Source organism: Chelonoidis abingdonii, chromosome 8, assembly GCF_003597395.2.
Source record: "Chelonoidis abingdonii isolate Lonesome George chromosome 8, CheloAbing_2.0, whole genome shotgun sequence".
Lineage (NCBI taxonomy): Eukaryota > Metazoa > Chordata > Testudines > Testudinidae > Chelonoidis > Chelonoidis abingdonii.
Genome location: NC_133776.1, coordinates 66,664,812 through 66,690,884, shown reverse-complemented (window position 1 = coordinate 66,690,884; position 26,073 = coordinate 66,664,812). Strand labels below are relative to the sequence as shown.

General features: G+C 45.1%; 1 protein-coding gene and 1 long non-coding RNA gene across 2 annotated transcripts; one reads left to right on the top strand and one right to left on the bottom strand.

The window, feature by feature from the left end:
* The first annotated feature begins 8,473 nt into the window (after positions 1-8,473).
* On the top strand, positions 8,474-15,128 carry LOC116820014 (uncharacterized). Its single transcript, XR_012656407.1, has 2 exons — positions 8,474-8,775; positions 12,391-15,128. It is a non-coding gene; the product is annotated as an uncharacterized LOC116820014 (long non-coding RNA).
* Positions 15,129-16,120: 992 nt separating this feature from the next.
* RAB9B (RAB9B, member RAS oncogene family) lies at positions 16,121-22,989 on the bottom strand. Its single transcript, XM_032772200.2, has 2 exons — positions 22,671-22,989; positions 16,121-19,487 (listed from the first exon to the last, which is right to left on the bottom strand). The coding sequence occupies exon 2, from the start codon at positions 19,449-19,451 to the stop codon at positions 18,846-18,848; it is 606 nt and encodes a 201-aa protein (XP_032628091.1). The 5' UTR covers positions 19,452-19,487; positions 22,671-22,989; the 3' UTR covers positions 16,121-18,845.
* Positions 22,990-26,073: the final 3,084 nt, after the last annotated feature.

The window sequence follows — 26,073 nt, the reverse complement described above, 5'->3', positions numbered from 1 at the left end:
AGACGGAAATTTGCCTGGGCATCAGCAGAAAATGTTAAGTAAAATTTGCTTTAAAAATTAAACCTGGCACTTTGTCATCTTGTGTCACCATTTTTATTTCTTCGCTTTCAGTTACTTAAGTGAACTCTAAAACTTTCATCCTGACTGTTTACTATCAGACATTGTATCTCTCTAATCTCCTTCATAACCATCCCTGACTTTTTTCCATTTTAATACTATCCCAGAGACAGTGAAAAAAATAGCAAATAAAGGTACATGACTATCTTTCTGTCTCTATAGAGAATGATAGATATACATGCCTCTGTCTCACATAGAGAGTTGTGATGTATTCCCTGCAGCCAGGGCCAGCTTTAGGAAGTGCGGGGCTCAATTTGAACAGTTTTGATGGGCCCCCCGCAAGGATGACTAAAAAAAACAAAACGTAAAAAAACACGTGGGGCTCGTACTTGCTGGACAGTACTCCGAGACTTTGGCAGCGGGTCCTTCACTCACTCCAGGTCCTCGGTGGCACTGAAGGACCCACCACCGAAGACCCAGAGCAAGCAAAGGACCCACCTCCGAAGTGCCGCTGAAGACCCAGAGTGAGCGAAGAACCCGGCTCCAAAGTGCCACCGAAGACCCAGAGTGCTGCCAGGTGAGTAAAAATTAAAAAGGCACCTCTAGCCAGGGAAGGGATTCTCACTGGCCGTAGGGTCCTCTTAGGCGTGGGGTCCGATTCGGGGGAATTGGTGGAATAGGCCTAAAGCCGGCCCTGAATAGAAGGGAGAGCCAAGCAGGAAAAACACAGTAAAAGAACTAAAAAAGAGCCACCGTGGCTTAACAACCATGTAAAAGAAGAAGTGAAAGATAAAAAGACTTCCTTTAAAAAGTGGAAGTCGAATCCTAGTGAGGCAAATTAGGTGCAAGAGTGTAATAAGAAATGCCAAAGAGGAGTTTGAAGAACGGCTAGCCAAAAACTCCAAAGGTAATAACAAAATGTTTTTTAAGTACATCAGAAGGAGGAAGCCTGCTAAACAACCAGTGGGGCCCCTTGATGATCAAGATACAAAAGAAGCGCTTAAAGACGATAATGTCATTGCGGAGAAACTAAATGGATTCTTTGCTTCAGTCTTCACGGCTGAGGATTGTTAGGGAGATTCCCAAACCTGAGTTGGCTTTTGTAGGTGACAAATCTGAGGAACTGCCACAGATTGAAGTGTCACTAGAGGAGGTTTTTTTGGAATTAATTGATTAAACTCGGACATTACAATCACCGGACATCCGATGGCATCACCAATGAGTTCTGAAAAACTCAATTGGGTTGAGGAAACTATTAAACTTAAAGGTTTGTAACCTGCCTTTAATTGGCCTTCAAGTAACATAGACATGGAAGTAGCTAATGTAGACACCATATTTAAAAAGGGGCTCTAGAGTGATCCCCGGCATTACACACTGGTAAGTCTAACGTCAGCGGTACCGGGGGCAAATTAGTCGAAACCAATTTAGTTAAGAATCAAATTGTGACACATAGAAAAACATAACTGTACATAGTCACCATGCGTTTCTGTAAAGTGATAATACGTGTCTTACTAACTCTATTAAAGTTCTTTTGGAAGGGGTCAACAAAACATTGTGGACATGGGGGTCCTTGCTGGACATAGTGTTACTTAGGCATTTTCCAGAAAGCCTTTGCAATGGTACTCACCAAAAGCTCTTAACGGTAAATTAAGCTGTCATGGGATAAAAGGGCTAAGGTCCTTTCGGATGAGACTGCGTTTAAAAAGACAGGGAACAAAGTGGTAGAAATTAATTTTGGTAAATTTTCAGGAATGCGAGAGGCAGTAACTAGAGGTGTGAGTCCTAGAATCAATTCCTTATTCAACTTCTTCATAATGATCTGGGAAAGGGGTAAGTGAAGCGTGGCAACGTTTGCAGGATTGATACTAAATTCTCAAGATCGGAAGCCAAGCAGAGTGTTGAAGAACTTCAAAAAGATTACAAAACTAGTGATTGGGCAACAAAATGGCAAATGAAATTATGTGGATACATGTAAGTAAGCACACTGGGACAAATAACCCAACTATACACACAATATTATGGGTTCTCTCTCAACTAACCAGGAAAAGATCGTGGCGTCTCGGGATAGTTCTCTGCAAAGACTCATGCAGTGTTGGCGTGGCAGTCAAAAAAGCAAACAGGATGGTTAGGGAATCTCTAAAAAGAGGAACAGAGAATAATGGAGAAATATCTTATTGCCCTTATATAAAATCGTGTGGTACCGCCACATTCTTGAATACTGTGTATCAGATGTGGTCTCCTATCTCAAAAAAAGACCTATACTGGCATTGAGAAAAGGTTCAAAAGAAGGGCAACTAAAAACGATTAAGGGGTGTTGGATATGGGTTCGCATATGAAGGAGAAGATTAAAGAGGCCTAGGAACTTTTCAGCTTGGAAAAGAAGACGAGACTTTAAGGGGATATGATAGAGGTATATAAACCAATCTGTGTGATGTGGAGAAAGGTGAATAAGAAAAAGTTATTTACTTGTTCCCATAGATATAAGCTAGGGTCCACCAAAATGAAATTATGGTCCGGCAAGCAGGTTTAAAACAAATAAAAGGAAGTTCTTCTTTGGCACACAGCAACACAGTTCAACCTGTGGAAACTCCTTGCCTGAGGAGGCTGTGAAGGCCTAGGACTGTAACAAGGTTAAAAAGAAGAACTGATCCATAGATTCATGGAGGTTAAGTCAGTACATTAATCGTTATTAGCCAGAATGGGTAAGGAATGATGTCCCTAGCCTCTGTTCATCAGAGGATGGAGATGGATGGCAGGAGAGAGATCACTTGATCATTACCTGTTAGTTTCATTCCCTCTGGGGCACCTGGCATTAGCCACTGTCGGTAGACAGGATACTGGGCTGGATGGACCTTTGGTCTGACCCAGTACGGCCGTTCTTATGTTCTTAGAGAGTTTTGGGGGCTTTATTCCACTCTTCTTTCCCTGGTTGAGAAACAGACTGTTGCAGAAGTGGGGAGGGCCTGCTCAAACTAAATAGCTCCTGCAAAGAAGTGAGTGTTCCTGTCCACTGTTTTGGGATGATTTACCATGGAACTAAGGAAGAAAGCTATTACTGATTCCTAGTCTTCAGTCTCCTCCTTGTGGCTGAAATCAGCAGTGCCATCATCCTTGTCCAAAGCAATGGGTCACCCCCACCCTCAGGAGCTTTCTCTTGGCATAATGCTTTGAATTTCTTCAGCATTCTTTCACCAGAGAATTCTCACCCTACATCTGTCAGCTAAATATGAGTAGGCCCATTTCCTACACCTTAGAGCACAGCAACCAAAAGAAATGAGAGAAAAACTGGTGCAGCTGACAGCACTTGGGGTATAGTCAGTGTCAGCATCACATTTGTTAAAAATATGCACAAAATATATCACATGGGGCTAAATATTTCCCCAAACCATACTATTTTGAGTACATATTTGCATTATTGATTGTGTTTAGAAGATTACTGCTACTTTTGGTCAAAATTAGACAATGTTTCTATAAGTTATAGCCCTTTTTGAGTTTATGATTTCTTTGGACTGGACACTCAATAATATTTAAACATATCGTAATACAGAAACACTGCATCGCTTCCAGCATCTATACCCACCCTGGTGATTATCACCAGATATGTGCCTAACAGGTGGTAACAATGAATTTTTTTCTAGCTGATGGGTTATCCCTTGGTGCCCAATATGGGTCCAAGCTGGCACACTACAATTACAAATTAGCTTAGTTTAATACACAGCAAAGCTTCAGAAAAGCTGCCAGCACATCAATTGTGGGTGTAACAGAGCATACAAGTAAAGAGCAGAACAGGAAGGCAGGCATAGCCAAGCAACTTGATGGGCTTCTCAGCTGCAAAGTGGACAGGACAAAGGACATAAACCCCTAGAAATGCTCTGGTTTTCATCAGCAGTCCAAGGAGTGGAGTTGTAGATGGGCAGTCCAACTGGGTCTATTGAGTATCTCCTTCCTCCCTCCAATACACTTATCTGGTTTCTACTGATGTATCCAAGGGTAGAACTTAACCCTTAACTAAGATCCGATTATCAAAATGCTCAATGACTGGGAGGGACAAGGAATTTGAAGTCCTTGTAGAAAGGATTCAATAAAGCTAAATCAAATATTTCTACAGCAATGTGTGCATGGTGCTTTACAGACAATTAGAGATAGGGATTGTGGCCCAGATCCTCAAAGGTATCTAACTCCCACTGAAATCACTGAATCACTGAATTCTAGAAATATTGGACTGGAAGGGACCTCAATAGGTCATCTAGTCCAGTCCTCTGCACTCATGGCAGGATTAAGTAATAACTAGACCATTCCTGACAGCTATTTGTCTAACCTGTTCTTAAATATCTCCAGTGATGGGTATTCCACAACCTCCTCAGATAATTTGTTCCAGCACTTAACTATCTTTACTGTTGGGAAGTGTTTCATAATATCTAACTTAAATCTCCCTTGCTGCAACTTAAGCTCATTTCACTAGGACTGCTGACTTGAAGACATCTAACTTGTCTACACAATTCTTAACTTGTTCTTTTCCTAGTTTAGCCTCAGATCCTACACCCATTTAAATGGATGTAAACTATATTAGTTATCCAACCACAGCTAACTTTTCTGTTGAAAATTGAAACAAAAAAAAAAGGCATTTAACATTCAGACATTGCTGCATTTTCTGTCATTATCTTTCATTCCTCTCTGAGTAATGAGCCTCCCCTGTCCTTGGTTTTCTTCTTGCTTCTCATTTATTTGTAAAATGTTTTCTTTTTTCTTGTTTCCTTTATGTCCCAAGCTAATTCAATCTCATTTTGTCCATTGACCTTTCTAATTTTTTTCATACATGCCTGGTTAAGCCAGGGTGGTCTCTTACCATACTTCCTATCTTTCCTACTCATTGGGACCATTTGCTTTTGAGCCCTTAATAAAGTTTCTTTTAAAAAACTGCCAGCTGTTCTGAACTCTTTTTTCTCTTAGATTTGCTTCCCACGGGATCTTACCTACCAATTCTGAGTTTGCTAAAATCTCCCTTCTTGAAGTCCATTGTCTTTATTCTGATGTTTTCTCTCCTACCATTCCTTAGAATCATGAACTCAACCATTTCACAATCACTTTCATCCAAGATGCCTTCCACCTTCAAATTCTCAACTAGTCCCTATTTATCAGAATCAAATAAAGAAGAGCCTCACCCCTCACCTGCTTTCTCCGTCTTTTGTAATAAAAAGTTGTCTCCAACTCCAATGCATTCCAAGAACTTGTTGGATAATCTGTGCCTGCTGTATTTTCAGCCCCCCCACCAACAGAAGGCTGGGTAGTTGAAGACCCACATCACTACCAAGTCCTGTGTTTTGTATGATTTTTAGTTGTTTAAAAAAAAGCCTCATCCACCTCTTCTTCCTGTTTGGTGGTCTGTAGTAGACCCCTACCATGACATCCCCCTTGTATTTTACCCCATTTATCCTTACCCAGAGCCTTTCAACAGGTCTGCCTCCCAGTTTTATCTCAACCTCAGTGCAAGCATAGACATCTTTGATATACAAGGCATCATCTTCCTTTTTTCCTCTGTCTTTCCTATACCACTATACTCATTATGTTGTAGTTGTGTTTATTCACTAGAATTTCTAGTTCTTCCTGTTTATTCCCCATACTTCTTGCATTAGTATACAGCCACCTAAGATGATCATTAGATTTCCCCTCTATAGTCCCTCATCTGTTCCTGCTACAAATGCCCAGGTTTCCCCCCAGATGATGTCCACTTGATTAGCAGAGCCACCACACATCCAGCAGCATGTGCTCAGGTGCCCCTCCTCCTGCTTTGTAGTCACATTGCTCCAGCCAGCTGTGCAGGGGGCAGGGGCGGCTCCAGGCACCAGCACGCCAAGCGCGTGCCTGGAGCAGCAAGCCACAGGGGGCGCTCTGCTGGTCGCCACGAGGGCGGCAGGCAGGTTGCCTTCGGCGGCATGCCTGCGGCGGGTCCGCTGGTCCCGCGGCTTCGGTGGACCTCCCGCAGGTGTGCCGCCGAATCTATGGGACCGGGGACCTCCCGCAGGCAAGCCGCTGAAGGCAGCCTGCCTGCCATGCTTGGGGCGGCAAAATTCCTAGAGCCGCCCCTGGCAGGGTGTGTGTGTGTTGATGTTGGGGTTTTCCCCTTCCCCCACCCCTGTACCCCATCTCCACAGAGCAGGGGAGAGGGGCAGCAGGATTCAGGACACAGAGCAGGAGAGCCTTCTGAGTGAGTGAGTGCTTTAAAAAGACAGCGCACAGCCTCGGCGACTTCCCCAGCAGCCAACTCACACAATCTGTGTCTCTCACTTCCCCTCCCCCCCCCCGTTTTCCCTTGCCCATGTACCCCATCTCCACAGAGCAGGGCAGGGTGAGACAGGGCTCAGGACAGAGCAGGAAAGCTTTCCGCACACACAGCGCATGGCATCTCTCAGGAACTTCCCCAGCAGCCAGCACACACACTGTCCTGCTCACTCTCTCATACACATCACACTGTCCCCATTTCTTTCTCTCTTACTCACACATGCACACTCATTATTGCAGCTGTCACTTCTGGGTATTTCCTGCAATGCACATATAGTCTCAAATTTTATTCTTTCGAAGTGTGTTATTTTACTGGTCTACACCTTTCATAATTTTTATTTCTCTTACACTTAAATTTAATTCTTCGAGTAGTGAGTTCTAAAACCCTAATCTGTCCTGGCTGGAGTAAATATCCCTATGGTAACTTTTTAGAGAATATGTATAATATCTAGGTTTTGTGTTTCTACTGGTGGCGCACATCTGCACACACCTCAGTGCACACAACAAAATTTGTTCTGCACATGGATGGAAAAAAATTAGAGGGAACATTGGCTTTAATCCTTCTTTAAAGTTTATTTAACCGAGTTCCGGACCAGCCAAACCATGCCTGAAATGAGTTTAGCTGCAACTTAATTAGAATACAGTTCAATGGCCAGTGCTGAAGAAATCCAGATGTTTACCAGAAGGTCATGCTTTCCTTGTCTTCAGACAAGGGGTCATACAGGGAATGCTCCCATCAGATGGAGCTGATTAGCTCACATCCAGCTGCTGTCCACCCTCCCTCTGTATGAACCTTGACAGAGACTAATGCTTTATACACAGAGCTTTCAGCCAAAGAACTTCACAGCCATTTCCAAAGATGGCCTAAGTATCATTTCCCTAATTTTACAGCTTGGGGAACATAGGCACAGGAAGTCCAAGCAACTTACCTGAGGCCACAAAGGCCATCACTAGTGCTGGAAGCAGCCCCTCCTCCAACCAGTAACCCATGCCATTGCTGAATCCTACTCAGCACAGGGCAGCAGTGAGCTATCTATAACTGTGCACGTAGAGGAGAATACATGTGTAAGCAGAGTCAGGATGAGCTGTACCCTGACATCTGGTGGTGGATTAGTTGCACCCCCTCCTCTCTCCACTGTGGAATGTCAGAGTTGATTTTTTATTCCCTTAAGACTCTAGATACAGGTTGCTGAGCTGAACTCACTTTGGGCTAATGGTGCACTAGCACTGGGCTCCCCTACTATGTGCTGAGATCACTAAGAGCTGAAATCACAAAAGAGCTGAAATTACTGAGCTGGGAGCACTGAGTACTGTGCTAACTAGTGGGGGAGCCTGAAGCTATACTGTGGAACAGAGCAGCTGGCGGAGTGGAGCAGTTTATGGGGATGGCTGGAGCGGACCACAGGACAGCTGGTGGAGTGGAGCGGCTGGCAGAGCGGAGTAGCTGTGGGGCGTGTGGAGCAGCCCACAGAGCGAGCGGAGCCGAGCAGTTTGCAGGGACAACTGGAGCAGCTCACGAGGCAGCTGGTGGAGCGGAGCAGTTTGTGAGGACGGCCGGAGGAGCAGAGTGGAGCGGCTGGTAAGGCGGAGCAGGTCCCAGGTCACTGGGTGGGGGCTCGAGCCGGTTATGCATGGTGTCATTGAAACGGAACCCCTGGATACTGAACCCGGCCCTTGTTGCTGCCAACTCAGAGGGGCAGAAGGGTTACACATGAATAATCTCGGCCCTTACAGTTGCAGTGGGAGCTAAAATAAAAGTCAAAGTGAGAGAATGCTGGATTCATGCAGTTAGTTAGAGTGGCTATTTCAGGCAAATTTTGGACCTTGATAATAAAGCCTTCTTAGAAACAGCACTGCTCCAGTTCGACAATTACTGGGAATTTCTCTTACCACATCCTCTGATGCCTGCATGAAAACAGGCTCTTTGGATCTGAAGGGTTTGCTTGTGTTCATTTTGGATAAAATGTGGTTTGCAGGGTGCTCATGCACAGGGAAGCAGGCTGTGGTTCACCAGCCTAGGAACATTCTAGAGAAGGCCAGGGGGAGGGAGGGTCAGCTCAGCATGTGGAATGGAGAACTATGAGCATGTGATAAATAAACCCATATATAGAAAGGTTAACTGTGGTTGGTTAGAGGTTCATGTTATGTAACTTGTTATGTAAGTGCCATATGCTATAAAATAGCAAGCGGAAGGGTCCTTGCTGGAGGGGACTCTGCCTGATTCTTTGTACTAGGGGTCTATCTTGTGCACATATTGAATACAACCTTGTTGAATTGAACTAAATCGAATTGCATTGAATCACATCGCATCAAATCGAAGTCCCTTGATTCTACCCAGCATCAGGCTCACTGGGAACCACCAAATCCCAACAGTTTCTTGGCGCAGCAAGCAAGGTGAGAAATATCCTTCAGGATCATGACCTACAATCAAATTAGAGGGTGAGATTGTTCATTTTTTATTTGGTTGTGTATCGCTGACCTGACTGGTGACTCTCATACCTTTTGTAGTAAGCAAGTCTAGGTGCTGGGGAATTCTGGGGGTTTGTTTCAGTTTTAAGACCTTGTACTTAGTGTGGGGGATGACTAAGCTGTAAGTTCCTCCGACTAAGTGCTGTTGAAGTGGGAAATCAAAGAGGTTGTAAGAACCAACAGTTAGTGTAGGTGCAGATATAGCCATAAGCACCTCTAGCTAATGTGTTGGCAGGCCCAGATTTCCTAATTGGAAATTGGCAGTGTGATGAACTCGAAATGTTCTTAATGTTTTCTCTGAATATTGTGTTGGTGCCTCAGTGTCCCCTAGGCAGTTCTTAAGTATCTGGCGGAGCAAAGGGCCAGTGCACCTAAATGCCTGACCCTCTCTCTCCTAGCAACTGATGGCCTGGGCCCTTCCTCTGCAAAGCTGCCAACTGAAGGTGTTGGAGACAAAGAGATCAGGTGACCTCCTGGCCCAGGAAAGGAGCTGAGCAGAGGAGGGGGGCTGGAGGGGGTGGTTAGTCTGGCAAAATTGATTTTGTGCATAAACCACAATATTTATCTGAGGAAGATGATGTCCTCAGTGTAGATGTAAGGTTGTTGGCTGTAAACAGAGCTGGCCAAGGGCAAGATGGGGGCTCTTAATCAAGAGAGCCTGAATTGCAGTCCAGAGTGCTGGGAGAAGACCCCGTCCCAGTTTGAACCCCAGGGGTATTGGGGTAGCAAAAGGGTTCAAGCCGCATAAACCTTCCCACATGCGGCCTGCAAGTGCCATCAAGCACACTCAACCTAAGGGAGGGCATGAGACTGGAAGGGCCTGGTGTAACTCACACCGAGGAATGGGAGAGATGCTGGGGCATCCATGGGAACATTGGTGGGTTCAAACTTCCCCAGGTTACTGGCTGAAGTGACCTCGCTCAGTTCGATCTCGAAGTGGGGAAAGATGTGATGAACTAGAAATGTTCTTTAATGTTTTCTCTGAATATTGTGTTGGTGCCTCAGTGTCCCCATGGCAGTTTTTAAGTATCTAGCAGAGCAAAGGGCCAGTGCACCTAAATGCCTGACCCTCTCTCTCCTAGCAACTGATGGCCTGGCCCCCTCCTCTGCAAAGGTGCCAACTGAAGGTATTGGAGACAAAGAGATAAGGTGACCTTCTGGCCCGGGAAAGGAGCTGAGCAGAGGAGGGGGGCTGGAGGGGGTTGTTAGTCTGAAGCTGCCTGGGGACAAGGAGTGAAGTGCAGACGTGGAGGTCTGGCTCACTGACCCCCAGAATGGACCCGGCCAAGGGGTCCGGTTCGCTGTATGTACAAGCTCTGTTTTAGACCCTGTTCCTGTCATCGAATAAACCTCTGTTCTACTGGCTGGCTGAGAGTCACGTCTGACTGAAGTAGGGGTGCAGGACCCTATGGCTTCCCCAGGACCCCGCTGGGGCGGACTCGCTGTGGGAAGTGCATAGAGGGGCGGAGGATGCTGAATGCTCCAAGGAGAGACCCAGGAGGTGAAGACGTGTGAGCTTCTTGCCCTGAATAAGTCTGCTCCAAGGGAGAGGAGGCTCCCCAAAGTCCTGACTGGCTTTGTGGGGAGCTGTTCCAGAGCATCGCCCGGGGACTCCGTGACAGGCAGTCTTAAGGCATTGCACTTACCGTGGGGGCTGGTTAAGCTGTAAGTTCCTCTGACTAAGTGTTGAAGTGGGAAATCAAAGAGGCTGTAAGGACCAACAGTTAGTGTAGGGGCAGGTATAGCCATTAAGTACCTCTAGCTAATGCGTTGGCAGGCCCAGATCTCCTAACTGGAATTTGTTGCAGTCTTAAGGCATTGTACTTAGTGTGGGGGCTGGCTAAGCTGTAAGTTCTTCTGACTAAGTGCTGTTGAAGTGGGAAATCACAGAGGCTGTAAGGACCAACAGTTAGTGTAGGGGCAGATATATCCATAAGTACCTCTAGCTAATGTGTTGGCTGGCCCAGATCTCCTAATTGGACATTGTAATTGTGCAGATCAAATAAATTGGAAAAAGGATTAATCTGCTGATTGGTCATTTTAGTCTAGGATGTTTGATTTGAATACATTGTTATTAGTCTGTAAACAGGATTGTGTTTAAAAATTTGGAGACTGGAGGATATTTAGGTTAAAAAAAAAGGAAATATGAAGGGATGTAATGATTCACAATATGAAGATTATATGGCTAGTGCTTTTATAACTATTGTAGCAGTACATTTATTAGTTTTCTTGCTGAGATATTTTGGCTATATGATTGAAATAAAGAAAGACAAAAGGGCTGGTATGTGTTCAATTGTTGATTATGAACAGCTGGTTAGAAAGTGTGATATGCTAAAAGGAAGGGTGGGAGAGTTAGAAGCAGAGGTAGAAAAACTGCAAGCAGAAGCAAAAACATATAAAGAAGCAGACTTGCAGGGAAAGAGATCTTGTCCCTCAGCACCTTTGGACCCTACATGTGTAACATGGGGATATCAGTCTAGTTTCATGGCTCCAGTGAGAGTGCGCATTGTCCCTAATCTAGGGGAAGGGGACCCTGCTACTATTAGTCTCCTAGAGCACACTCCTATAAGCCCATCTGACTTGCTGAGCATGTTAAAAGAATTGCCATCTTTGCAGCTTAATAACTCAAACCTACCCTTCCGGGGAAAGGTACAAGAGTGGATGATAGAGGGAGGCTTATATGCTTTTGATGATCACATAGTGTTTTCAGCCTTGGACATTAGCAATGGCTTTTGGTCTGTTCCTGTGCACTCTGACAGTTAATTCTGCATTCAGTGTTAAAGGGAAGCAATATACCTTTACTCGCCTAAGCCAGGGTTTTCACAACTCACCTAATTTGTTTCATAGAAAGTTAGCTGATGTGCTGGCAAAGCTGCCAGACATGACTTTGTGTGTTGTACAATATGTTGATGATCTTCTTGTCTCCTCACCAGATTGCAAACGCACATGAAAGACTTAGAAGTGATCCTGCAACACTTGGCAGACAGTGGGGTAAAATGTAATGCTAGAAAATCTCTGATTGCAAAGGAGGAAGTATCCTATCTGGGGTATCTAATATCCAAGGGGTACAAACGTTTAACTCTTGACCGCATTGAGGCTATTAATGCATGCCCATGACCGATTAAGGTCAGGGGAGTTAGGAAAGAGTTGGGGCTATTTAATTTCTGCCAGACTCAAATCCCAAATTATTCAAGGATTGTCCAGCCACTTAATAATCTCCTGAAGGGTGCTGGTGGACCACATGATGCAACTGAATGGACACTTGAATGTGAACAGGCATTTACCACATTGAAACAGCAGCTAAGTACTGTCCCAGGATTGGACTTCCTAACCCATTAATTCCTTTTACATTGTACATGCATGTCAGAGAAAGACACGTGACAGCAGTGTTAATGCAAAAACATGGGGACAAACAGCGCCCAGTAGCATTCTACTCTTCTAAACTAGATGCTGTCACTCAAGCAATGCCACCATGCCTCCAGGCGGTGGAAGGAGCTTCTATGGTCCTAAATCAGGCCTCACCACTTATTGGTGTGCAAGATGTAAATATTGTCATGCCTCACGCTGTCCTTGCTATTTTATCAGGAAAGAAATCTTCGGCAGTCCATGTGGCAAGATGGACTTGATGGGAAACGATCTTGCTAATGCCTTCGGTACATCTGCAACAAGCGTTGTTGCTAAACCCTGCCACCCTCATGCCTACCACAGATGAGGGACACCTACATCTTTGTTGCCTTAAGGAAGAACCGATGAACCTTCCATTGGTAAAAGAAACTGAAATACCTGGTGCCCCTTGCCTATACGTGGATGGTTCTTCCTTCTATGTAGACGGCAAGCAATACGCAGGATGGCCGTTTGTACTCAAGATGGGCAGCTGGTGGCGCATGGCAGTTTACCTGGAGCATCAGCCGAAGTAGCAGAACTACAGGCATTAGTTGCAGCATGAGAAGCTGCAGAAGGTCATGTTATAAACATATATACTGATTCTAGATATGCATTTGGGGTTGTACATAATTATATTCACCTGTGGGTAAATCGGGGATTCCTGACAAGTACAGGATCCCCAATACAAAATGGGGGGATAATGGAGAAACTTCATGCAGCCATGCAGAAACCTACCAAAGTAGCAGTGATAAAAGTGAAGGCCTATACAAAAGGGACAGACTCTCATAGCAAGGGGAACCGAAGGACAGATGAACTAGCTAAACAAGCAACAGTGGAAGGTAAAGAGACCGAATTGATTGCTGCAACACAGCCTCTCATAAAAACCCCAAAACTTTTTTAAATTACAGGACATTCAACACACTGCACCAAGAGCAGAGAAGTGGTTATGGATGGACAATGGGGACAAAGTGCGTGATGATAACACCTGGAGAGGTCCAGGGAACACATTAGTGTTCCAAATGTGCTAATGGGAACTATGATACAAGTGTATCACATGTTGGAACATGATGGAGCATGGAGGGTTATCCACCGGATGTTGGACACCTGGTGGCATCCTAAGCTTAATGCAAATATGCATGATTATGTGAGGAGGTGTGTAATGTGCTCAATATAATTCTGCTCCCACAGTGAAAATGAAAATGCAACATCAGCCAAGACCAACACAGCCCTTCATGCAGTTACAAATAGATTTCATTGGACCCCTGCCATTGGGCAGAGGAAAAGAATATGTTTTGGTAATCATGGATCACTTTACTAAGTGGGTAGAAGCTTTCCCAATGGCCAAGGCCATTGTGTCTGATGTAGTTAAACTATTGATGCCTTTGATATTCAGTTTAAAACTGATGTAGAAATTTTTGTGGTCCACTAATTGTTTTGAGTGGTTTCTGAAACTTGAAAATTTTTTTAGAGGTCTCATCTTAATAATGCTGCAGTGGCTTTCTGTGTTTTATTGATGTAATCACCTAGGGAGGAGCCACTGGATCAGTTGTAAATGCCTTTATTAAAATCTAATAATGGGGACTGGGTTGAAAATTTGTTAGTAGCAGGAATGACAGTTTATTGTGGTGAGAGTGGGGCTCATGTCTAATCAAGTTAGATATCACCTTAACTCTGCAACATAGTTGGTAGGTCCTCACTGTTGTACTCAGCCATCTATTAAAAGCTACTAAAATGTATAGGCAAGCATTGGTCTAGGTGTGTGGAAAAACTATCTTCCTGGCATGGTATTATCCTGGTGTTCAACATGAAAGTTGCAGCCCTGATAGGAGACTCACTCGTGCCACAGGTGCCATGTTGGGTGAGAGCTGCAGTTCTCAAAGACTGAACGTCTTCACCTTGGATGGTGGAAGGGGAGTGGTCCCTATCGATAATAGGGGTATGTTGAGATGGTCATTGCCTCCTTGGAGGGGTGTCAATTCCTCAACTGGAGGCTCAGCCAGTCCACCCACTCCCATTCTCATGTCACAGACACCTGTGTAAAATAAGGGCCAGAGATAACTATATGGCTTTCCCATGGGACCAATGTTTCATCCTGGAGGATGGGTTTTGTGTATGGGAAACCTAAAGTCAGGACAAGCCTTATCTCAAATGTTGAGACCTGACTTAATGGTGCATGTTATGTTTTATTTAATAGATGATATAGCAGTGAGGAAGGACTCCACTATCTGGTGTGGATTTGGGTGGTTAAATTTGGCAGGCAAGCCTTGCTTAAACATCTCATTCTTCCTATTGTGTTAAGCTTTTTAGAAGAAATATTATGAAAGAAGCGGTAAAGCAATTACAGTAATTCAGTGAATAAAAGGGTTTGCTATTGTGTAAACCAAAGATTCCGTGGGGATGGATTTCAGTTGTGTTCTCACAATGGTATTGGGACATTATTATTTTTATTGGAAATATTATGTATTATTTCATTCTGTTCTCAAAATCAGAGTTAATTGTTGATAAAGTTAATTATTGCTCCTAATAAATACAAGGAAGTGGTGTTAGTGGGGTCTAAGAATTGTTCTTAGTCCCAAAACCAAATGGGGGATCGGAAGGGTTTGCTTGTGTTCATTTTGGATAAAATGTGGTTTTCAGGGTGCTTATACATAGGGAAGCAGGCTGTGGCTCACCAGCCTAGGAACATTCTAGAGAAGGCCAGAGGGAAAGGGGTGAACTTAACATGTGGAATGGAGAACTATGAGCATGTGATAAACAAACCCATATATGGAAAGGTTAACCCTGATTGGTTAGAGGTTCATGTTATGTAACTTGTTATGTAAGTGCCATATGCTATAAAATAGCAAGGGGAAGGGTGCTTGCTGGAGGGGACTCTGCCTGATTCTTTGTACCAGGGGCTCTCCTTGTGCACATATTGAATAAAGCCTTGTTGAACTGAACTGAATCGAATTGCATTGAATCGCATCACATCAAATTGAAGTCCCTTGATTCTACCCAGCATCAGACTCACTGGGAACCACCAAATCCCAACAGATACTTTTAACGCTTCGTCTGCCCCTAAAATGAAATCCCATTTTTCTGGCTGTGGCATCAGCATCATTTCTACTGAAAACATTTGCAAGGTGATAAGCAATCAGACTCTGTAACAGGACACGAGAAGAAACCAACAGGAAAATACATGTGTAGGCAAACTTGGTCAACTAGAAAGCCTGGCAGAGTTTCTGAGAGCTCTCAGCCATTAAAGTGTTTATTTACTCAATCTACCAAACTGTGGTCTGGCTTTACAAGACTTCTGGCTAAATCCCTGGTGCTTGAAACTGCCAACTGATGAATGTTTTAAACAGACTGGTAGTCAATGCTCATTGATCATGTTAGGATCAGATTGTGCCCGGGTGCTATATAGGTACAGAAGAAGAGGATGGTGCGAGATGTCCAATCAAGCCTTGATCCCACCAAGTTTGCACGGCATAATCACTTCCCTGCACTTCCCCTAGCTGCTTTTCTTAGACGATGATTCTTATTATAAATATTCAGAAATAACCAACCCCATTGCATACATGGCACTTGGATGCCTTGGTTACATTTCCCTGCCACATCTCAGACCAGACTTTCAGGTGATGTCAATTAGTGCTCCACTGACTTCGAGATTTACACCAACTGAGGATAGTGGCCTAGTGACCAAAAAGCAGCTGTGCTCTGAATTTACTTTATACATCCATGTTTTATTGGTTAAAATCAAGGTAAACTATCAGTTTTACAACCCCAGTTTCTTAGCAGCAGCAATTGCAGCAGAGTGCGCCAAGGAGGGGCCCAGCCAAGACAAGCAGTTGGCAATCGACCTTTAATGAAGAATTCACGATCCTGGCTCTCCCAGGAAGTGTGCGCGCATTGGTTGAAAATAAATTAAGTGAATACACAGAAAATACTGTCCTTGTTTTTAAAAATGGAGTTTACATACATACAGCTTTTTAAAAAATTAACCATATAGTTTGTTAAAAATAAACAAAAGACACTAACACAGTCCAGGATTATACAGACAGCTAGTAAACCTATATGCACAGTTCACTTCCGGTGAAGGTTTTCAAGCTTCAGCCATAGCGTCAACAAGCACCCAAAGTACAGGAAGATATACTGCTATGCATTCTCCCTTACACATCACAGCTTGTTCACATTAATTGTACTCTTTTTGTAGAAAGGGTTGATGCTCAGACAGATCATGCAATAACTAGGCTGGAAAAGTAGCATGGTCAAAAAGAAAGGGGCTTCACTTAACATCTGGCCTAACTGGACTAAATACATTTAGGCTCCATCACTATGATTTATAAACATTCTAACACCTTTTAGCCCATCCACACTGGATCATCTTAGAAACTGGCTCAACTGGAATAACTTTTAAACATGGTTCCCAAATTTGTCTACACTAAGTCTTTAACCAGGACTATAGGAGACAGAGTTTGGGTCACAGAATTTCCACTGCAATTATCCAGTACCATTACAATGAAGGCAAGGCCCTTAGTACCTCTGGGGGCGCCTGTGGAAATCCAAGATTGCTAAATAAAAACAGTATAAGCAAAGTGTAACTAGGCAGATGCAGGGCACCCCGGTCAACACCATGGGTCTAATTTTCCAAAAGCTTCAAGCACTGCCCCATTTAGGTCAATGGGAGTTGCAGGTGCCCAACATCACTAAACTTAGGCCCCACCATTATAGTACCTTTGCAGCTATCATCACTTCCACATTATTGCCCTGCAGAGAGAGGGGACTTATCTTGTGTTAATGCAAAGTACACACTCCCCCTGCAGAGCAGGAGCCTAGAGGCAACTGAGACTAACTTCCATTGTCCAGCAGACAAAGTTAACAAAGCTGCTGTATTTGAGCTGTGAGACTTACCATCAAGGCTCACACAGGGGAACCTGGGATCAACTGCGCCCATGATGGCTGCGCTCCTCACCATTGATATGACTGCAGGGGAGCTCTCTCTGAAACAGGTCTCTCTACAGTTACAGACAGTCATCAGAACATAGTCTTGGATAAACAAAGCATAAATCTGCAGAATACACAGTAGCAAGCAAGCACTGATCCCAATGCTACAGATGGATAGCTTGAGACTGGTAGCCACATACAGGCCCTGGGTTAGCAAAGCCCCAGGTTTATTTGTAATATGTTTTCTCTACAAAATTTTGATTTTCAGCCATTTTGAGGCTGCCCAGAGCTCCTCCCCATTGACTGAAGCCAGTCATCCCAGTAAGGAAGATTCAATTAGCTGAAATGGCTTCCCTACCCCTCAGATCTATCAACCAGATCACTAAAACTGCAGTAAATGCAGAGCTCACTGAACTCCTCACCTTTTTGGAGAAAACAGGACAGTGCAATGAGACACCTGTTAGGTCTGTCCTCCTCACCAGTAATTAACTCCCAGTATCCTGGCTGCTCTTAGGTCCTGAAGAGGGCAGATTTAATTGATTCAGAGCTGCAGCATCCAGATTAAAGGAGATGAGTTGAAGTGGCTTAAGACAGTGACCCTTGGGCTAACAAAGCACAGCCAGAACCAGGGCCGCTACACCAGCGCACCTACGAAAGGGTGGTTTTACAGGCCCAGTCATCTGCACTTCTAGGAGTTGTCATTCAGTCCATTGACAGTGTAGGAGCCTGTGGCTGGGGCCATGATCTGTTGGTAATTACATGGCACAGAGACCCACAAAAGATTCACACAGAGTCTACTGTCATCCACATTCATTCTAAAGCCTTCCTCACAGGCAAGACATTGAGACTATGAGTGAGGTAGGATTTGCCCAGTGTCACCCAAAAGCTGAGCAGGTCCATCTAGTGTTGAGCCTCAGAAAAAAAACAAGGGCACACACAAACTAGGAGGAGGCTAGTCACACTAGGAAAGTAACATCCATATGGAGCAAAGTTACATGTGGGAAGAAAACTGACCATGGTAGGCAGCTATCTAGAATTAAGGCTGCAACATTCAAACATACTCCACTCCCTCATACCCTGTTCTTCAAATTATTGGAATATTGTTACTTTCCAGCGTGATGCACTCATAGCATCGTTCTACCACACAGCAAGTCTCTTTTGAGAGGGTCAGAAAGACTAGGGCAGGGCAGGATGCCAGGAGATTAACCTAAGCAACAGAACTGTCAGTCATTTCTGTACCTGGCATCCTCATGCCAATTCAAGGTTGAAATCTTCCTGTTTGGTTTTATTATTTGCAGCAAACTGATCAAACCTTACTTTGGCAATGTACAGTCATGAGGTGCAGCAGAGGTTAGAGGGCTTAGTACTTTTCAGTTCATTAATAAAATAATGTGGGGAATGTCCAGCACTCTGCAAGTGTCATTTTTGTGGCTAAATCTTGGCACAGACCATAATTTGCAACCCTCTCAGATTAACCCTATCCTTAGATCTGTTAGCAAGAAAGGAGGGAGGGGGGAGAACTACTTCCAAATGCACCTAACTAGATCTCTCCTCTAAATCCTTTTCTTCACACCCATAGACTCCAACTGTTATTCAGCTAAGAAAGGCTGCGACTCCTATAGCCAGTGACCCCACCCATTGTCCTTTCTGTCTGCATACCTCAGCATGCCCAAGAGCCATTTGCACGTGTTCTGTTTAAACACTCAGTCCTGGGTACAATCCCCAGGTGACTCCTAACAACATGAAGATCCTGATTTGGAACTGCTGTGCAGGTCAATAGTGTTCCCCAACATGCAATGCTCCAGCTGCTCCTCCACAGCCAGCACCTGCCGCACAGCTTCCTCAAAGGCCACTGCCACATTGGTGTCATCCTTGGCACTGGTTTCCAGATAAGGGTAATTCCCATTTTCTAAACACCATGCTTGGGCCTCTTCTGTGGTCACTTGCCTCTCAAGTTTGTCTATCTTGTTGCCCAGGACCACAAATGGGAAGTGGCCAGGGTCCTTCACATCTGCATAATAGACGAACTCCTTCTGCCAGTTGCCCAGGTTCTCGAAGCTCTGGCGGTCATCTACACTAAAGGTCAGCAGGCAACAGTCTGCTCCTCTGTAAAAGGGGGTTCGCAGGCTCTTGAAACGCTCCTGCCCTGCTGTGTCCCAAATCTGGAGGGTCACAAAACGTCCATCCACTTCCAAATCGCGGTTTAAGAACTCTACCCCTATGGTGTGGAAAGCCTGCGAGTCAAACTTGTTGGTGACATAACGGTTCATGAGGGAACTTTTCCCAACTCCACCATCCCCCAGGAGAATGACTTTTAAGAGCAGGGACTTTCCAGTCATTGCAGCAACACAGGAGGGGTGCAGGAGTAAGACAACCTACAGATTTAAAAAAACAGAACAAACAGCTCCTTGAATAAAGTCTAGTTGATCCATCAATTAATTTCTCTGCACAGGAACAAAAATTTCAGGTAATAAGCTGAGTTACAGAAGTGTATGATTGATTGAACAGCTACTTGTCCGTATAACCAGAATCACTGGAGCAGAAGAAGAAAATAATTTCTGTCCCTAAGGCCTGATCTACACTAGAAATTAAAGTCAGCTTAGCTGCATCGCTCAGGAGTGTGAAAAATCCTGAGTGGTTAAGCCAACTTTATCCCAAGTGTAAACATTCTTCCCTCGACCTAGCTACCACCTCTCAGGGAGGTGGATTACCTACATCAGTGGGAGAACCCCTCCGGTTAATGTAGTTAGCATCTACACTGAAGCACTATAGCCATGCAGCTGTATCCCTGAGGCACTTCAAAGTGTAGACAAGCCCTAAGACACACCTCAACTGTCCCATCCTGAGGAATGGTCCCATTTCATTTCAGAAATAAAGAATCATGCAATGGAGGGTACAGAAAGTTATTTACACTAAAAGAAGGAATCACACAGCATTTTAAGTTCTGTGCCCTCACTGTAGGTCTTTGTCACACATTTTGCCTTGCATTTGGGTAGTTTGAGAAATACACCCCAAGAGGAAAGGACAGACTACTGATTTTATAGGAGTGCAGCACAGCACCATGAAGAAGATCCAACTACCTCCAACTTTTGCAGTCAATGGAGCTAAGGCATGTCAAAATCAAAGGCAAGTGGTACGGGGAGAAAGTGGTAAAGGGGATTTACTCACACAGTGCCCACACCACAAATGGATGAGAATTTTTCATTTACCTTTCTCTCTGACACTATGGAACTGCAATTCAGACACTGTTTCCTCAAAAATTTTAGGAGACACTTGGCATTTTTATAAGATTTCACAATGTATCATGACCTTGTTCTGAGTCCTCTTAATTTAGGGAATTTCAGAAAAATTGAAGGGGTTGTACCATACAACTGGAGAATTGCTAACATAGTTCCTATTTTTTAAGAAAGGGAAAAAAAGTGATCCGAGTAACTATAGGCCTGTTCTAATTTACCTCGATTTCAGTAAGGCATTTGATACGGTTCCACATGGGGAATTATTAGTTAAATTGGAAAAGATGGGGATCAATATGAAAATTGAAAGGTGGATAAGGAACTGGTTAAAGGGGAGACTACAACGGGTCGTACTGAAAGGTGAACTGTCAGGCTGGAAGGAGGTTACTAGTGGAGTTCCTCAGGGATCGTTTTGGGACCAATCTTATTTAATCTTTTTATTACTGACCTTGGCACAAAAAGTGGGAATGTGCTAATAAAGTTTGCGGATGACACAAAGCTGGGAGGTATTGCTAACACAGAGAAGGACCGGGATATCATACAGGAAGATCTGGATGACCTTGTAAACTGGAGTAATAGTAATAGGATGAAATTTAATAGTGAAAAGTGCAAGGTCATGCATTTAGGGATTAATAACAAGAAATTTTGTTATAAAAATTGGGGACACATCAGTTGGAAGTAACAGAGGAGGAGAAGGACCTCGGAGTATTGGTTGATCACAGGATGACTATGAGCCGCCAATGTGATATGGCCATTAAAAAAGCTAATGCGGTTTTAGGATGCATCAGGCGAGGTATTTCCAGTAAAGATAAGGAGGTGTTAGTACCGTTATACAAGGCACTGGTGAGACCTCATCTGGAATACTGTGTGCAGTTCTGGTCTCCCATGTTTAAGAAGGATGAATTCAAACTGGAACAGGTACAGAGAAGGGCTACTAGGATGATCCGAGGAATGGAAAACCTGTCTTATGAAAGGAGACTCAAAGAGCTTGGCTTGTTTAGCCTAACCAAAAGAAGGCTGAGGGGGATATGATTGCTCTTTATAAATATATCAGAGGGATAAATATAGGGAGGAGAGGAATTATTTAAGCTTAGTACCAATGTGGACACAAGAACAAATGGATATAAACTGGACACTAGGAAGTTTAGACTTGAAATTAGACGAAGGTTTCTAACCATTAGAGGAGTGAAGTTCTGGAACAGCCTTCCAAGGGGAGTAGTGGGGGCAAAAGACATATCTGGCTTTAAGACTAAGCTTGATAAGTTTATGGAGGGGATGGTATGATGGGATAGCCTAATTTTGGCAATTAATTTGGCATCTTTGATTATTAGCAGGTAAATATGCCCAGTGGTCTGTTAGGGGGTTGTTACAGGAGTGGGTGGGTGAGATTCTGTGTCCTGCATTGTGCAGGAGGTCAGACTAGATGATCATAATGGTCCCTTCTGACCTTAAAGTCTATGAGTCTATGAATTGGGATACTCCAACTTTTAAGGTTTGGCAGGAAAAAACCTGAATAAAGTAAGCCTCTGTCACCTCCTCCTCTTTGTCATGAAGTACTCTATTTCCATGATTCAACCTTTAGCTCAGCAGTTTCAGGCAGGCTGGATTTCATGTCTCTGACTCGCTAAACTGATTGGTGGTTAAGGTCAAAAAGAGCTGATGTTAGTGTAAGAGGTGTGGTTTGTTTACTTTATCTAAAGCACTCCAGGGAAACTAACTGACCCATGTTAAGCTGTAAGATTGTGTGTTTTCTTTCTGGGGAGTTCCCTATACAGCTCCGAAGGCATTTCTCAATCACGGAGCCCCTGTTTTTGTGCTGTTTTCTGTTTGCAATGCTTTTTTTCTGCCAAGGAGACTCGCATGCGGAGCTTGGTACTTCTCCAACTGAGCGTGAGTAGTGTTTTTACTGTACTTCCTCTTTTTGAGGCTGTTTTTAAAACAGTTATATAGAACTCTTGATATAGCATAAAAAAGTGATCAATTTTAAGAGTAGGTTCTTCAGAGAAGGGACTTTCTTTATGCTTTTGCAACACCTAATACATTGAAACAATTCTATTCGAATCACATGATAATCTGCCTATAAAAGAGTTCCACATCAATATGATATGCTGTGGCCTTGTGTAAAGTGACCTTGTGAAGCTCAGCCTACTTCCTAATGAACAGGTGTCCACGTGCAAGAACTACCAACACAACAGGTTCACATGTTTGCATCTTCTGCAGAAAGACCAAGGACTAAACTGCCCTCTCTCCCCTAGAGACATTCTACAAATCAATGCTGAGACACAGAGGAGTGAGGGAGGTCTGTACTGCTGCTGTCCCATGTACCTGTTCTAGCGATAAATGACTTCAGTCTCCAGGATTGTCAAGCTGTCACCTTTTGTGATCGTTAGATTCACTAAAAAACAAAGAACAGTTAATGAGTTATCCACAGCTATGCTCAGTCTGCTGCATCTCCATTCATTTGTAATTCTGAATCGGAGCAAAGGACAATAACAGAATTTTCTTCATTTCTGACCTGGACACTAGTTTCTTCACCATCATACCAGAAAAGCGTATAGCTAAGGAGAGCTGGCAGAAGAGCAAAGGCAAATGAGCAACAAGTTCTGCAACGTTTGTAACCCTGTCCCAAAGACACTTCCCTCAGGACAGATAGAGTTGACATTCTGGGAAGTCAATAAATAAGGATTTGGCTGGAAAACCAATCCACACACTCCAAAACATGATCAAGAGCTTGAAAATGTACCCAAAACCTATCAGCCAAAGGACTAAGCCTGTTAGCATGAGGAAGATATGAAAACTAAGGGCCCTTCACTATGAGGACCAGGGGAATGCTCTGCTAAAAGTTGAGCTCCCTGCCAACCTCAGCTCCTAGAATTCATACCAAGAGTCCTTGGACTCTGCTTGGGGATCTCATTGTTCATATCAACCTCTGGCAAGTAAAAGGCAGATTAATTTAAAACTAGCACTCCCACCCCCTTCTGGGTACTTAGAGAGAGAAAAAGTTTGTTCCCTCCCGATCCCAGAAGCTCCTAACTTATCATTTAGGAAGGGGAAGACCTCCACTTCACTCTACACTCCAGCAGCCTCTGTTTTACATTGTTTTTTGTTTATTTGGTTGGTTTTGACTTTCTGCCCCAAGAGAAGTTATTCTGCTGTACAGGGCTCTTCTACATAACAATTGAATGAAACTGAGATTTACCCCAGTTTCTCTGCTGCAGGCAAAGTGAAACTGACCAATGTCTTGTTCATTTTGCTTCACTGCTACACAGCAAAGACCTAAGTAAGAGTACTGAACAACCTGTCCGCCTAGTCAGGACAACAGCACTGCATGGGTTACATTGGTTGCAAGGTAACCTTCTAGAAGTATCTCCAAAGAGCCCAGATTTTTTTTTAATGAAAGCTTAAAGTCTGAACAAACCCGCTTCCCCAGCCCCAAAAATACAGCACATCTCCCCTGTGCCAGATGACCAAGGAAAGCTTCCCACTCATCACCGACTGCTGAAACCCTCTGATCCTCCTCTCTAAATCCCCTGTCAAAAGCGGCTTGATTTCAAGAGCACTTTACACAGTTCTGCACATGTTGCTGCAAACCCCTCTGGTGAAACAAGCAGTCAGACATTATATTAATATCCTATCTATAAATGACTTACAGAGGATTAACTAGTGACTGATGGGTCAGTGTTTTAACAAAATAGTTGATCAACTGGTATAGATCACTATAGAGTCCAACAGGTAAACAGGTTGCTTATAAACATGACTTACAGCTATGACACCTACTGATATGCCTATAACCATCTATAACATATACCACTCATGTCTGTAACATGCTTGTAACCAATATTAATAATTTAACCCTTTACAAATATCAATGGACTCTTAATATCACACGTGACTGAATGTGCAATGGATGATGCTCTGAAAGAAAAGCGTAAGTTTCCTTAATACAGGTCCCTAGCACCTGTCTATAACTAAGGCATAGGTATGATACAGCAGAATGTCTGTGTTTAGGCTACATTTAATTTAGTAAGTCTCTCCCTAGATCCATTAGCAGCTTCAGAAGAAAGCAAAAAAGGCTTTGTAATTAATGGGTCCAGCTTTCTATCACTGTAAGAGGGAGATGGGAATTAATGCTCAGACCCCAGCATCCCTCACTGCAAGCACCTAGGTTATGCTCCAACATGGGAGACTCAATTCTCCCCCTCTCCCTGTAATATCACCATGACCGCCTCAACACACAGGACAATAGCACTGCAGCAGTGCTGAGCCTCATGGGCCTATGGATGGGGGACATTCTATGCCTGCCCAGGCAACAAGACAGTGCCAGGACCTGCCTGGGGACAAGGGGATTGATGTCCACAGGTCCCAGGACGGGGCGGTGAGGAGGTAAAGCACAGGGATCCTCAGGGCCGGCAGGGCAGTGAGGGGGGTGCCCAGAAGGTAATGAGCTCCAGGGGTGGGGGCAGTGTGGGGAGATGCCTAAGGACAGGGTGGAGGATGCCCAAGGTAATGAGCCCCAGGTGTGGGGCAGCCAGGGGTCAAGATGAGGGACACCCAGGGGTACTGTGCTGAGTGGGGGTGCTGGGAGCAGTCCGGGAGATGCTATATTGGGTGGAGGAGAGGGTGCTGAGCCCCAGGGAGGGGGGGAAGGGGGCAGAAAGACTGGGGGCTGCTATACCAGGTAGGAGATCCAATGGTGCTGGGAAGCTGGGTCATGGGAAGCAGGGTTTGGACCAGAGAGGGAAGGCATCAGGAGAGCAGTAGGGAGCAGAGTGCGGGAGGTGCAAGGAGTACTGGGCCAGGTGAGACTGGGCCACTAGGGGAGGGGCAGAGGTGCTAGATCAGTTGGGCCTTGCTGGGAAAGGTGGGGGGCCCCAAGGGTGCTGGGCTGGGGACAGAAGGTTCTGAGGAGGTGGCTTGGTGGATGCCCCAGAGGTGCTGGGTTGGTGGGAAGCAGGGCAAGTGGGCTGGGGAGTGTTTGGCCCTAGAGGACTGGGGAGATAGGTCAGTAGGGGGCCCCCAGGCTGCTGGGCCAGGTGGGTGCTGGGCCCGTGAAGGGAAGGGAGGCTGGGTTTGTAGGGCCCACAGGGTTGCTGGGCTGGGTGGGAGGACCATGCCAGGGGTCCCAGAGGCACTGACAGAGGGCTGTGCCAGGTGAAGGGGGGCACTTGGCAGGTGGGTTGGTGGGGGGCTAGGAATAGATGGTGGGGGCCCCAGCAAGGTGGGTCAGCAAGGGGCACACCAGGAGGAGGTGGGGGGGTGAGAAGCAGGGTGGAGAGGTTGTGAGGGGCACTGGGGACCCCGGGGGGCAGAGCCAGGTGCTGGGAGGGGGATCAACAGAAGCTTTGGGGAAAGAACAAGGGGGCAGTTAGGGGCACTGGGGACCCCAGGGGCAGAGCCGGGTGCTGGGCAGGGGATCAGTGGGAGCTTTGGGGAAAGGACGGGGGTGGTTGGTGGGGGCGCTGGGGACCCCGAGGGGCAGAGCCGGACACTGGGCGGCGGATCAACGGGAGCTTTGGGGAAAGGACGGGGGGGTTTGGTGGGGGCGGCGGGGGATCCCGGGGGGCGATCCCGGGGCTGGCGGGATCAGCCAGGATTTGGGGACAAGGACGGGGGGGTTTGGGTGGGGGCCGCTGGGGGATCCGGGGGCCAGAGGCGGGCGTGGCGGGGGATTCAGCAGAATCTTGGGGAAAGGAACGGGGGGGGGTGGTGGGGCGCTGGGACCCGGGGC